Below are 14,511 nucleotides of genomic sequence, written 5' to 3'. Positions count from 1 at the left end.
ACAAGACCAGCGACGTATCCAGCGGGCCCAGCGACCTCTGCCAACTCCAGAGGACTGCCCTGCACCCAAAAAGACCAAGAACCCCTGAGGACAGCAGCTCTGTCCCAAAGAAACTTTCAACTAAGGACTCCCTCTGGATGCGTGAGTTCTGACCCCTGTGTATCCGACGCCCAAGGCCAGTGTCCAGGTGGTCCACCCAGCAAGAAAGTGTTCCCAGGCGATTGGGAACAAGAGCCTACCCTGGGTTGACACCTCCAAGCCCCCACAAGGAGCCTGCAGACAGAATCCAGAGGACCCCCGACCGCGAGCTCCAGACGAAGATATACAACGCCTGAAGGACACACTGCACCCGCAGCCCCCAGGCCTTGGAGAACCCGACAGCCCCACCCCCACTGCAGCATCGACCAGTAGGCGGCCCTCTGCCATATCCGATCAGTGGTGTGCCAGAGACAACCCCCCCAGTCCTCTCCTGCTGCCTCTGAGTGAACCCTGGGCTCTTCCCCCATAGACTTGCATTGGAAACCTGACGTCCTGTTTGCACCCTGCACCCGGCTGCACCTGTGCCGCTGAGGGTGTGTGTTTGGTGCCTACATGTGGCCCCTCCAGTGCTCTTCTAACACACCCTGCTCTACCCTCCGAGTCGCGGGTACTTACCTGCTGGCTGACCGGATTCAAAGTACCCCCTATATCCTTAGGACCCCATGTTAACTTGGCTCACCTTTGACCTCTGCACCTGACCGGCCCCGTGTTGCTGGTGGTGGGTGTTTGGGGTTAACTTGAACCTCCATCGACGGAGTACCTAAAACCCAGAGATAGGAACTGTAAGTCGTGTACTTACCTGTTACACTGTTCAATCTTTTCTTCCCCCAGTAAATGTTGAAAATTGCAGTGTCCACTTTTAAAATGGCTTTCTGCCATTTTGAAGAAAACTGTATACATTATTGATTTCATTCAAAGTTCTAATTATATCTATACTAAGTACCTTATATTTTATGTATTTACCTGCAAACTGAATCTTGTCGTTCTAGAAACAAATTAACAAAATATATTTTTCTGTATAAAAACATATTGGTCTAGAGTAAAGTCATGGAGTGCATGTTTCTTCTATTGCTTGTATGTGTTCAACAAATGCTTAACACCACCCTCTGATAAGCCTAACTGCTCGAACACACTACCACAAATAGTATTATCTATTATTGCCTCCTGTCAAAACTCTGGGGAACCCCTGGACTCTGTGCACACTATATTTCATTTTGATATAGTATATACACATCCCACTTCCTACAGACATTGATCAGGCTCTATATCAAAGTCAGGAATTACAATGGGTTTGGCACTGCTGAAGGGCATTGGCAGCAAACCTCAGCGCAAAGGTCATGGATTCGCTAACAGTCGGTCCGGATCCTGAGGGCCCTACTGGTGAAAAGGGCAAATCTGGCAGCAGAGACCCAGTTGAGGGACCTCCCAAACCTGCGTGGCCAGAAGGCCCTCCAAAGGGGTCTGGATGCTCACATATGATGTGAATAGTCAAATAAAACTCTTAAAGCTGGGTGGCGGCTGCTCTGGTTTCAGGGAAGTCAGGGAGGCACAGGATCCACGGGGGAAGGTGTGGGAGCTGTCCCCATGACTTGTAGCATCATCCCCATACCTTGTCCAATTACTTGGACAGGCGTGGCAGAGCACTTTGACTTCTTTTTGTGGGACTTACCTGATGATTATTTGGACCTTGATGACAACTAGCAGTAGCAACTCCGAGAGCAGGCTAGAGATGTACCACACAACAGGGACCTCTAACAGTGTAGAACTGGTTAAGTGTAGAGCAGCCACGCGTTTCGTGGGGCACTCCTGGATTGCTCTGGGGTTCATAGGCCTTGGAGTAGTGGTGTGGTTCCAGGCACCACAAGCAAATCAGGTGAGGGTCTGACATTTGCTCCATGGGATTTAAAACCCATAGGTTTCCTAGGGGACATCCCCAAGGCACACAGAGCTAAAAGCTAAAAAAAGAAGAAAAAAAAAAAAAAAAAAAAGGTGGATAAAAAGTCGAAAAAGTAGTCAAAAATTGACTAAGGAAGTTCTTCCGGATGAGCATAGAAAGGAGCTGATGTCAGTGTGCTGGGGTGGCACCTATATAGTCAGAGCACACGTCACATCTGGCGTGGATGACACCTAGCCGATCAGCACCACCTACCAGCATGCAGAGGTACTGCTCAAGATTTTGCAGATTTAGATATTTCCGGGAATATTCTGAGGTAAACAAATTGCAGCTAGATGTCTCTGCCAGATATCTACTTACAATAGGCAGAGAGAATAAAGGTCATTGCTCTAGTGAGCAATCTAAGGCAGAAGCTGATGCCAGGCACTGATGTTGAGTACACTTGTTGTGAATACAGTTGCTAACTGCAGAACGTCTGCAATGTCCTCTAAAAAGGGGTAATATTCTGATAAGTGTACAAGCTAGAATGAACTGCCCATATACTGGAGTAGGCTACTTTAGTAGAAGGGTGCTTCTCAGTTACAACTTCTAATATGTCACAAAGTCACAGGCAGGTAAAATCTACTGGTCAATTTACAAGGATGCAGGCTGAGGACCTCTATATTCAGATCAACAAACTACTGTTGCTGCTGCAATATCAGGTCCTCCTACTTTGGTAGGGGCCATGGTTTCCTATATTGTGTCTTAAAAGGTTTTGGTTCCAAACTCTCTTACCCACATGCCATGTTTTTGTACTTTCTTCATTGCTCTTGAAATAAGAGGAAAGGGCAAAAAGAAAAATATGGGAAGTAATCAGAGCATTGAGAATATATTTTCTAGTAACAGACTCTTACAAATTATAGCTAACAGAACAAATGTCAATTCACTTTCATTCTGTAAATTGCAGAGATCTATTTCTGCAACTCAGCAACTTTTGAATACTTGACGGAGTCTCAGTATATAAAGCTTCCAGTTCTGGTTTACCACTTGGAATGTGCTTCAGCATCAGCTCCCATATAGAAAGGCCCACTCTAGGGACCTGTACTAATATCTGCAAACCAGGGATGTGCAATTTGCACACAAACTGGTTCGCAAATGGGAATGCAAATAGTGATGTGGCCTATGTAGTATTAAGTTGCATCTCAAATTGTCCATTCACAGGGGGTCACTAAACAACATGCTTAATGAACAAATTACTTATCTTCGGTAATCCTCTTTCAGATGGATATGCTGTCTAGCTGCAAAGACCTCACATCCAGAATATCTCATGGTGCTAGACTGGATCCAGAAAATTCTCTGAGCAATGACGCCCATGTGCTTCTAGGTCAGTTTCTTTATTTACTTCTCTTACACATCCTCAGGTGTGGATCAGTGTAAACAACGTTTCATTGGCAGTGTGCTGATGTCTAACTTGGGACCTTATTACTATGTGCTGATGTTCACTTTACAGAGAGGAAAGGCGGGAGGGCAGTGAGGAATCTGCATTAGGAGTATCCAAAGAACATTAACAAAGGTAAGCAACTAAATGCCGCACATTTTGAAATCTTGATGAGGCATTATCTTTTGTGCGTCAGTGTAGTCAGAGGGCTTTACTCTTGCAGAATGTAAAATAAAGTCAGCTGTTGTTGTCGGTTGTAATTTAGGAGGCAAATCAATTGGTCTCTGGCCTGGAGGTCGGTGCAGATGTGCCAAGCTGTCAGCTTCTTATGTCTGTTGGAAAGGGGATTGGTGCTCAGCAGAAAGGCAAAGCTGATCTTGGCAAGTGCGTGCAAGAATCTGAAGGGCATTGTGCTGGACTTTACCAGTGACGCCAAAAATATCAAGCAGGTGGCACCAGAGGTCTCAAGCTGTTCGCCTTAAAGCTAGTCAATATGGGTTCTTTGGTGCACTTTATCTGTACCTCAGTTGCTCTCTGTGATGAGATACGTATGTGCTTTTGTATTGTCTCTATGATCAGGAGTAGCTCATAGAAAGAAGAGCAATCCTCCATGGTCCCATTTCTTATTTTCTTTAGCTTGATCCCAATGTGAGGAAGGAAGGGCCCCTTGTGGCTTTTCTGGTGTTTTCTGCCACAAGATCTGGTCTTGCAGCTTCTGTTCGGACACCATTTGAATTGCATCAATTAATTGTGTCAGGTCGTAAATATTTTTGCCTCTCTCTCACAAGTCCCCCTAAAGTGCATGACAGCAGAGGTCTGAAGGGGATGCCTCAAGCTCAGTAACAGAAAACCACATGAAATGTGAGTGCAAAGTCACCAGAAGACATATATGGTTGAGACATTTCAAATAGGACTAATTCGAACCCAAAAAAAAGAAAGGAAGGGTTCAGAATGAGTAATCTACAGGAATAAGCATCCAGTAGCAGAAAAATTTGAAATTAAAGATGATTATTTATGAATCATTCAGTGTGATTTATAATTCAAATAATTAAAATGGAATTTCAGAACTCAAAGTTTTCAAACCAAATGCACATTACATAGATTGATACTGCACAGTTTAACACAAACTATTACTTTCTAAACTATTTGTTGCAAACTATAAACAATACAAGAAAATATCACAGGAACATCTGGATGGTGTTAAAGCCTAGCTGGTCAACAATGCAATCTATATGAAATTAACCAATATTATCACGATAAAGACTTACTGGACTGCGTAATAACCCATTTGCAATGCATGCTGTAGTTAATAACCCACTTACAAAGTGCCTAATCAGATGTTTCAGTTTTAGCACGCACTAAAGAGAAAGCAACAACATTATTTACAATTTCATATATGACCCACAGAAGGTTAATGAATTCTTTGGACCCAGCAGCCATTGAATACAGTCTAGTTGTAAACAAGCCACAGTGCAATATTTAGATATTAACTATAGATAATATATGAACAGGATCTATAGTTTGCCCAGTTTAGAAGAAGAATTATTTTTACCTGGAATTAAAAATCATTGGCAGTGTGACAGTGGTGACACCTTTGCCAGCTGCAGTGCCTGCTGTTCCTGTTATAGTGGTACCCTTGGCCTTTAGCTGTACAGTGAGTGCTTTTGCAATGCATCCCAGAAACATGTCCAAGATTCCAAGCTTATTCCAATCTCCTTTCTCTGTCGAATGGATAATATCACTAATATCTGCCGGTGGCAGAGCCTTCACTCCGATGATGCTGGCTAAGCGCGATGGCGTCACCTCTGGTAAAACACGTCGTAGCAACGATGTTACCTGTAACCATCAAAACAAAATTACAAGTTGCAATTGTTTCTACAATCTTTTCTTTAGTCGCCAGCTCATCATATTAGAGAAACCAGTGTAACTAAGTCTAAACCTTCAAGGTCAAATTTGAACGAGTTGTTTTCCCCTCTATATTTTTTTGTATCCTAAATTTTAATTCAGCCAATATTTTAATCTGAAACTTAAACCCAATACAAAAGTATCCATAATGCCCAATTACCTAATCTGTGTTTTGCCAACAGAAAAAAACAGACAAACCCTAACGAGTCTGCTAAACCCAAAACCATATGTGGAAAAAAGTCTTAACCATACTATATTTTACATCAACAAACACGTTGCATACGGGTAGTTTTTGCCATTGAGTGCTTGGAAAATACAAGAAAAAATGCAGGAGCGGCGTGTTTACCACTCCTGCAACTTCCTCTGGATACAACTTCACTTTCATGGCTGTGTATACTGTTTGTAATGTAAACCTGCAGTGTCCTTTACTCTTGTTCATGTTTCAGCAACTATATCCAAATGAATCTCTGTCACTGAGGCTGCCTTGTATTTATGTACCTGTGTATGTTGCATTGGTATATGGGAAACGTAGTCCAAAGACAGTGGAGCACCATACAGGGCCAAAGGTAAACATACAGTCAACAAGTAAAAGGACAGGTAGGTGGGTTTTGAAAGGAGATGTGAACTCTTCCCACATTGTGATGCCTTCATTTCTCTCCATCATTGCAAAATTAGCCTTCAGAAATGGGAATGGCAAGTGCCTTTGTATGAACAGTTTTGGCGCTTTTAAATGCAGCAACAACTTATTGTGAACAGAATCCAAAGTGTATTGTACGTTTTCCCAGTACCAGATCTAACATCACCACATTCTGCTTTGCTCTCTTCTTGGCTAGTTGACTGGTGCCAGGGAGATGGTGCTTTAGCATCACACAGATTAAAATTATATCAAAAGCAGCTGTATTATTTGCTTCTTTCAATAGTGTTTCACCCAAAGCCACCGTCTATCGACATAGCCATACCTGTTTGAGTCTCTTTTAGGCTTTATGTAATCGGATACAGCATCAATACTCTGAAACCAGTTTCCAGTGGCAGAGATTTTAAACGTGCCTTAGCACAGGTAGAAATGACAAATATGCTTATATCTTAAATACGTATTTTGAGATAGCACTGAGCCCATAGATGTGTTCCCATTTTATTTTATGTAGGGATCAAATTAGTAATATGCATACAATGGTCTTGTCTGGAGAGGCTACATGCTGTATTAATCAGAGACTAGTTCAATCCATTTTTTTCCACATTGCATTATCCATTTTTATGGTCTGGCTTGACAGTGCAGCTCTTGCCAGACAATAGTGAGAACATCACTAGAGAGGGGCTTTGACTCCGCCTATGTGTTTTGGAGCCAGGAGTACATGTTTTGAATAGGCAGAAGTTGTGAACTGCCACAATAAAAAAAAGGTGCTTGCCCTCCACACAGCTGAGATCGTTTTGTCTAGTTATCCAGCTGCTTGAACTTTCAGAGGCACACTGCTGACACTGTATGTTATTAAAGTGGCTTAGATACTAGATAACGCATAGTATTTTTCTCTGGCAGCACCACAGATGGGATGGGGGCAGTCATAAACTTAACATGGATTTTTAGGTCTGCCTTGGCAATGTAATTGTTGAAAAAGTTACTTACCTTTGGTAACAAATGGTCTGGTAGGTTCCCTAAGTACACAATAGTTATATACCCAATAGCAACCAGAAATTAGCAAAGAAGCAACAAGCATTGGCAATGCTTAGTAAAAACAGCAAGGGCCACAGGAGAGAGCCAAACCATATACTAAGAAAGTGGAATGTGAGATGCAGTCTCCCACCCAAGGATGGTGAGTTGTTAGAGGGGAGCTGGAAGAACTAGGAACCTCAATTGTACAAGAACAGGACCAGACAAGAAGAAGAGGACCTGCAAAAGAAGGGGACAGAGTCCAGTCCACGATGGAGGGTCCAGTGGGGGCAGATGCCACTACTCACCCTTTTGTGGATGCAGAACCAGGTCGATGAGGGGAGAAGACGACCAGCTGTGGAGCTCACAAGCTGAAGAGGAGTTTTTGGAGAGGTGCAGATGGTGTCCCACTTCAACTGTCGAGTCGCAGATGGTCAGTGATGCAGAAGAACCACCAACAAGCCTTGACAAATGTAAGAGGAGCAAAAGAAGAGTTGCAAGGCTGAAGACGACCAGCAAGGCCCAAGGTACCCGACCCATTGAGGGGAGTCTGAGGTGACCCTCAGCTGTTGAGAAAGCCAAAAGAAGCAATCGCAGCCCTCACAGGCAATCCACTGGCAGCAGGCACAGTAAGTCGCAATGAGACTCAGTCAGCACACCTGAAGAGGAGTCCCACGATGTTGGAGCATCAGAGAGGAGACTGTGCTTTGCAGGCAGACGTCCTAGGGGGTGGGGCTACATGAAATCTTAAGATCCCTTGGAGCAGGAGCAAACAAGCCTTGGTAGCTGCAAGAATCGCGGTGAACAAGGGTACTGTCCTGCAAGTTGGACAGCTGGTAGAAAGGACCAGGGGGACCACTCCAGACCACCACCTGTGATGCAGGATCCACGTGGTTCCAGAGGAGAGCAGATCCATGCAGCCAGTCATCGTTGCAGTTGGTGCCCGCAGAAGCAGAGGAGTGACTCCTTCACTCCAAGGGAGATTCCTTCTTGCTTCTTGGTGCAGGCTGAAGTTTTTTGCCGACCTCAGAGGATGCACAGCTGAGAAAATGTTGCAGATGCAGGAAGGAGCCAGAGAAACAATGTGGCAAAGTGGAGTCGTCGCTGGAGTTGCAGATTGTCAGTTCCTGAAGAGTCCGGTTGGGGTTCTAGTGGCCAGAAGATGAAGTAAATGATGCAGAGGAGTACTGCATGTCGAATCTGGGGACCCACTCTCAAGGGAGTCCCTAAAAAGCCCTAAAACGGGGTTTGGTCCCCTAGTGAGGTGACCACTTATCGGGAGGGTCGGTGACGCCACCTACCTGACCTGGCCACTCAGATGCTCCCAGGGCCTCTGCACATCTTGGTTTCAATATGGGAGAATCATGTGGTCACCTGGAGGAGCCCTGGGCACCACCCCTTGGGTTGGTGATGGACAGGGGAGTGGTCACTCCCCTTTCCTTTATCCAGTTTTGCGCCAGAGCAGAGTTTGGGGTTCCTGGACTGGTGCAAACCGGTCTATGCAAAGGGGCACCAAATGTGCCCTTCAAAGCAAACTAGTGGCTTTGGGAGGCTACCCCTCCCAAGCCTTGTAACACCCATTTCCAAGGGAGAGCATATTAAGTCTCTCCCCATAGAAAATCCTTTGTTCTGCCTTCCCCTTCCTGAGCTGGTCAAACAGCAGGAGAGCAGAAACCTGTTTGAGGGGTGGCAGCAGCGTGAACTGGCCGGAAAACCCCAGAAGACTGGTAGGAGCCCCCGAGTGCATGGAATCATACAACCAATATTGGCAACAGTATTTGGGTATGATTCCGACATGTGTGATACCAAACATGCCCAGGTTCAGAGTTACCATTATGTAGCTGGAGCTAGGCAGTGACATGTGTCTAGTACACAAGTAAAATAGCTTCCCCGCACTTTTGAAGTCCAGTGCAATGGAACTGGAGTTCATAGGGGTACCTCTTCTCATGCAGGGGTGCCCTCACACACAGGGACCTGCAGCCGGCCCTCTGGGCTCGGAGGGCTTACCCTAGGGGATGACTTACAGTGACCTAGTGCAGTGACCTGTGGTGAAAAGGTGCATGCACCTTTTCACACAGGCTACAATCGAAGGCCTGTAGACACATTTTGCATGGACTCCCATGGATGACACAATACATGTTGGAGCCAATGGGGAACCCCTGGTGCCCCAATGCCCTGGGTACCTCAGTATCATATACTAGGGATTTATATGGGAGCACCAGCATGCCAATTGTGAGGTGTGCAAAGTCCTAGGCAACCAAATTTAGAGGGAAAGACCAGTCACTGGGGTCCTGGCTAGCAGGATCCCAGTGAAAACAGTCTAAGCCAACTGATAGCAGGCAAAGAGTGGGGAGGGGGCAGGGGGGGATAAGCATGCCAAAACAGAAGGTACTTTCCTACACCGCTCACTTGTGTTGGAAGAGTATGAAAACTAAGAGACTTATAAGAGGTGCATGCTATGAATGGCAGTCAGATGATGGAAGAAGTTGACTAAGGCACATAGTCCTCCAGTGCTATTTGCAATCTTCATTTCATTTTTGACAAGGCTCTCAACTTTATCCCTCAAAGCTTTTACCTCTGCTAATTGCTTCTACTATATATGTTTTTGGGAAAAAATATCTTTCTCCTTATTAAGGTCAGGAACACTGTGATGCACATACCTGGTTAACGAAATCTTTCTAAATTGTGAGCTTCCGAAAATTCTCCTATGCTGGCTTCAAATTGGTCACAATGCTGTAGTGCGCCTCATTTACTATCTTTTATGTTTTGCTTCCCCTTTCAAATACTTGCTTAAAGTTCTTCGGCTTCCTAGTGCTTCGGGGGCTCTAAGTTACTCTGTTTGTGTCATCTTCCGAACAAAATTAAACCCTATGTAACACCGCACTGACTGAGTTTTTTCTCCTTCAACCTTCTCTCTATATGTAAAATCTGCTGCATCAGAATTAGAGGTCGCTCTTCTCTTATATTGCACCCACAATAGAATCTCCTACTTTATTCTGGAAACAAGAAAACTTAAACTTGAGTTGCAACTGCTGAACACTGTTCTGTTTTCCTCATTAACTTGTGTCTCCTTCGTTTTTACTGCACTCAGCTAGCACAAGGGCACTCTTTTTATGTTTAGGGTATTTTAGCATTTTACAAATTCCATCACTGTAAATAACAGCAGCCTCTGCGGTGGCCATACCATGCCATCTCAGCTAGTGTTTTCTCCCTCAAACTCCAGACATCTGAGATCAAATTAAAATACAAAAATACAAGCTCTTCTCAGCTATGAATTCTGCCTTTCCTGTATGCTTCTCGATATAGTAGATAATCTGAATACAGGCAATGAAGGTATGTCCCTGTGTCCAGTTAGATCAGTGGGAAGACTTTCTAATGTCAATATCCCCTTCCCATCAAAGGTTCTAGGGTTTGTGATAAAGTTTTCCACCAGTAGTAAGACCAGAAGGCTAATATCCGAAAAGGTGTGGCTAGCAACATATTTGGATGCTATGTTTCAGTTTTCATGGTAGTTTAAGGGTTTGTTCTAGATCGGATCTCTAACTTCCGTACTGGACACAAACTTTTCAACCACCAGAAAATTAAATGACACAGAAAAATCCACTACAGGCCATTTATCTTTACTTTTAGAACAGCTGACAGGTCCCAAGTGTGAAAAAGGGTGAAGGGGAAACCTGAGGATGGATATAAAGATTATGGAAACTATGACTGGTAAGACAGTGAGTATTACGAATACCACAAACTTGTGTTTGACCAAAAACAATAATATGCAAATATTCTATCCACATACATAAAAACATCAAAACTTAATAAATAATAATGTGGAAGCAAAAATGTACATAAATTGAGTTGAGACTTGCACATCTTTACCAGGAAACTGTAACATGACATTTCATAACTGTTCTCAAACAACACAAGGTCACTATTCACTTTGTCCAAATTTTGCAGTAGTTTCTTTTATGCACACAGGTATAAGAGCTCTCATGGTTGGGCATGGTGTGGCCATGATCGATGATGGCTGCCTGACTTGGGAGCTCTGTGCGGGGACGAGCTCGGGCGGAGATGCGGGCAGTGAGGGGCCATGCTGACACACAAACGGAGTGTCGTTGGGCCTCGCAACTGATGTAGCACAACTGGGGACCCCTCAGAAGGACCCAATTCCCCCCTCGGGCCGCGCAGCACTACAGTGGCGAAGAGAGAGGCAGCTTCCTACGAGGTGCGCGCACTGGGCTGTCGTGCTGACTGAGCCTGGTACGGAGTGAGGGGAGGATGCTCTTTGGACTAGATGCTCCATCCCGCCCTGGCGGCATGGCAACTCATTAAGCCTGAGTCTGTCGGGCACCCTTGAGCTACCCAGATGGTGCCCATTACATCGAGGCAACACTGCTCATATACTTCCAGAGCCGACAACTGAACTGCATGAACGTGCGGCTGCCCCAGTGAGGAGGCTCAGTTCCAGCATGCCCATGCTGCTCGTCAGGGAGGCGATCAAGAGGAGAGCGGGGACGCCCTGACGGTAGGGGGGTCGGGAGAGTGAGACACAGGAGCAGAACCTTTTCACCCCTTTTATTCTCATATCCTTCATCAATGGCATGGGGGAGTGCAGTGGGGGCTTCCTCCCACTACACCCTCTACGCCAGACTTCAACGGCTGCTATCATTAGAAGCCTTATGGGGGCGTCCTCTCTACCCACTTTCTTTATACCTACAGCAGCACCTAAAGACAAAGGGAGGGGCCATACGGTGAACATCGAAGGATGGAGGGGGGTGCCTGCATCAGAATGCTACAGCGCGCCCTCAGGAAGGCCTGAAGAGCATCCCCCCTCATAAACATATTAATTTCTACGAAATGAAGCACTGCATCTGAAGTGGAGGTCCTCTCCCCTCTTCCCTTTGCTCAGTTGTATCACCACCCTCTACGTACCATAATGAAGTGCATTCAGCGAGAGGTACTTGGAGACCGGGAGTTGTCATGGACAGACACGCACTCTAGCATGAGGGACGGCCTTGAAGCAGACCCATATTACCTGAGATCATTGATTACGCCCCCCTTCGCATCCCTCTTCTGCATCCACCTCTTAGGATTTAGGGCAGACATTTGATGCCATTACTAAAAGGTCTAGAGAGACTTGGGAAGCAGCGATAAGCTGCTGAGACACCCCCTCCTCCACACTGGCAACCTTGTAGCTTGCAGTTGAGGAATTGGGGTTTCGTAGAGATAGGTGTGGAGTGAGGCACAGGATTCGGAGGTGACCTCCACTGCCATACAACCCGAGTCGGGATGACACCACACTCATGAAAGAGCCCCTCTCTTACCTTTCTGTGGACTTGAATTCAACATATGAATAGCAGCGCTTGGAGCAGAGACCTGTAGTGTCTACACTGCGAACTCGGCCTGGAGATGCCCAACGGTAAATCCACCGGAAAAAACACTAATAAACCAGTGAGACATCTCCTTTTCTCTGAAGCAATACAGCACTCGTGTCCAATGGCTGCTGCCAGGGGAACGCACCCAGAGTCCCTGACTAATACTACTGATACACCTAAACAGGACACCACAATGGAGCATATACTCCAAGAAATATCGGCAGTGGGTAGAAGGTTAGAAGGAATAGACTCAAATATATCCTCCTTAGCTAAAGAGACGAAATCTAAAAGAACAGATATAGCGGGCTTTCGAACCCATGTTCTAGGGCTGGAACAGCGAGTCTCTGCCATAGAAGACCATCTAAATACTGTACCAGACAGGGACCAGGAACTACTGGGTCTACGAAGCAAGCTCATAGATCTGGAAGACAGAAGCCGCAGGGACAATGTATGAATCTTCGGGATCCTGGAACAAGCAGAAGGGTCAGACATTCAAGCCTATCTACAGAATTTCTTTCCCACGCTTACAGGACTCACCTTTGACCCACCGCTGGAATTTCAGAGAGTCTATCGTCTAGGTCCTAAGCGGCTGGAGAGCACTACCTGGCCGCGCCTGATCATCGCATGCCTCCTGCGGCACAGACAGACCCGCCAACTTCTCCAGGAAGGTCGCTCCCATGGACCGTTCAAGGCTGAGGGATACGAGGTCTGTATTACTGCAGACTTCTCCATGGAGACCAACGATCGCCCCAAGGCATTCCTCTCTCTCCATCTTCAACTTTGCCAACTTGAGGTGAAATATGGCTTGTTTGAACCAGCATGAATGTGGATAACCAAAGATGGCAACTCATGAAATTTTTACAAGCCGGAGGAACTCCGTCTCTATTTGGACGACCTCTCGATCCATATAATGGACAGAACACCACCAGCTGCATACCCAGAGCAGGACTCCAGCCGTCCGGCAGATCAGGATATCGCCATTGATTGCACCAGAACTACACAAACAGATTGACATTGACCCCCCTCGAGGGGAAGAGACACAGGGAGATCAGCGTGAACTCCAAAGCGACAGAGTCAATGTGCTAAAAGCTGTGGTGAACCATACCCAGACGACGGAAAGACAAAGGTCACGCGCCCCTCTGAAACCTTAACACCAGGGACGCCAACCCCAGAGACTCTGGAAACTGAGTGGCGATTATTGATCATTGAGACAAGCCAGACTAGTGGAGCCTGCACTCCGGCAAAGACAGCACAGTCAATGGACAGATGAGTACCAAAAAAACATGTTCATGTCTAATGTAGCCGAGTAATACAATGTTAAGTAATGTACAGACTGTAATGCTATACTCTGATCGATCGCTGTGCTGGGACAACAGTAGACTGTGTCGAGTAACACTAAGTTGCACAGTCTGAACCCGCTCTTGGAAAATGGCCAGGCGTCTCATAATTATATAGACAGCAGTCTACTCATTCGCTTCCCTCCTATCCACCTGCTCCTTCCCGCTTTACACTATCTCTCTTTTTCTTTCACTCTTTCTCACTTGCCACCTGAATGATGTGCATGATGGACACGATACGACTGATACGATTGCTACGTACTCTCTCTATGAAGAGACATTGCAGATTGTAAACTGTGAACTGTGAAATGGAACGAGTGAGATACAACTGCTAATAATCTCCTATGGTTACAAGCACGTAGCTAATGGTTAACAATTCACAGCCACAAGATAGGATACACTATTGTAAGAAAATAATGGCTCCATATAAGTTATGCCTCATGCCCTATGTTTAATGTTTAAAGTTACATTTGTTCGCAATTGATGCACTGTAATAATGTCCATTATCAATGGAGGTTCTCCATAACAATAATAATGTCATATAATATTATCATAGATGTTTATACTCATTAGAAACGCATACTGTATTTTGCTCAAGCTGCCTCCCACCACTCACGGTGACAGTTGGTGTGGGGTGCCTGGGGGGAGGTCTGGCCCCTCCCCGTCCACTATCCCCTTCCAGCATTGGAGGGGTAGACAGGGAGGGTGGAGGGGGGGTTTGGTGGCGGCATAGGGTCGGGTGGGATGGGATGGGGTCGAGCGGCCTGGAGGGGAACAGATTAGAATAGGTCCAACGGCTCTAGTGGGAGACATAAGTGCTCTGGGCCTCCCTTTCATCATTCCACAGGGGAGATAGCTGGTCTGCCCTTTGCTCTGCCCCTCTCCGGCCCTCCGCCTCGCTTCCCCCC

At 45.9% G+C, this 14,511-nt stretch overlaps 1 protein-coding gene across 17 annotated transcripts in view; it reads right to left on the bottom strand.

Annotated features, from left to right (window-relative positions):
• The window catches only part of MYCBP2 (MYC binding protein 2), a 1,769,078-nt gene that overhangs the window by 166,086 nt on the left and 1,588,481 nt on the right, over positions 1-14,511 (bottom strand). For all 17 annotated transcript variants that reach the window (XM_069205243.1, XM_069205245.1, XM_069205247.1 and 14 more), the window contains one exon: positions 4,903-5,186. In XM_069205243.1, the coding sequence (XP_069061344.1) occupies positions 4,903-5,186 (284 nt within the window). The remainder of the gene's footprint in view (positions 1-4,902; positions 5,187-14,511) is intronic.

Source organism: Pleurodeles waltl, chromosome 8, assembly GCF_031143425.1.
Source record: "Pleurodeles waltl isolate 20211129_DDA chromosome 8, aPleWal1.hap1.20221129, whole genome shotgun sequence".
Classification (NCBI taxonomy): domain Eukaryota; kingdom Metazoa; phylum Chordata; class Amphibia; order Caudata; family Salamandridae; genus Pleurodeles; species Pleurodeles waltl.
The sequence above is the reverse complement of the archived record's forward strand: the minus strand, read 5'-3'. Positions and strand labels throughout refer to the sequence as shown.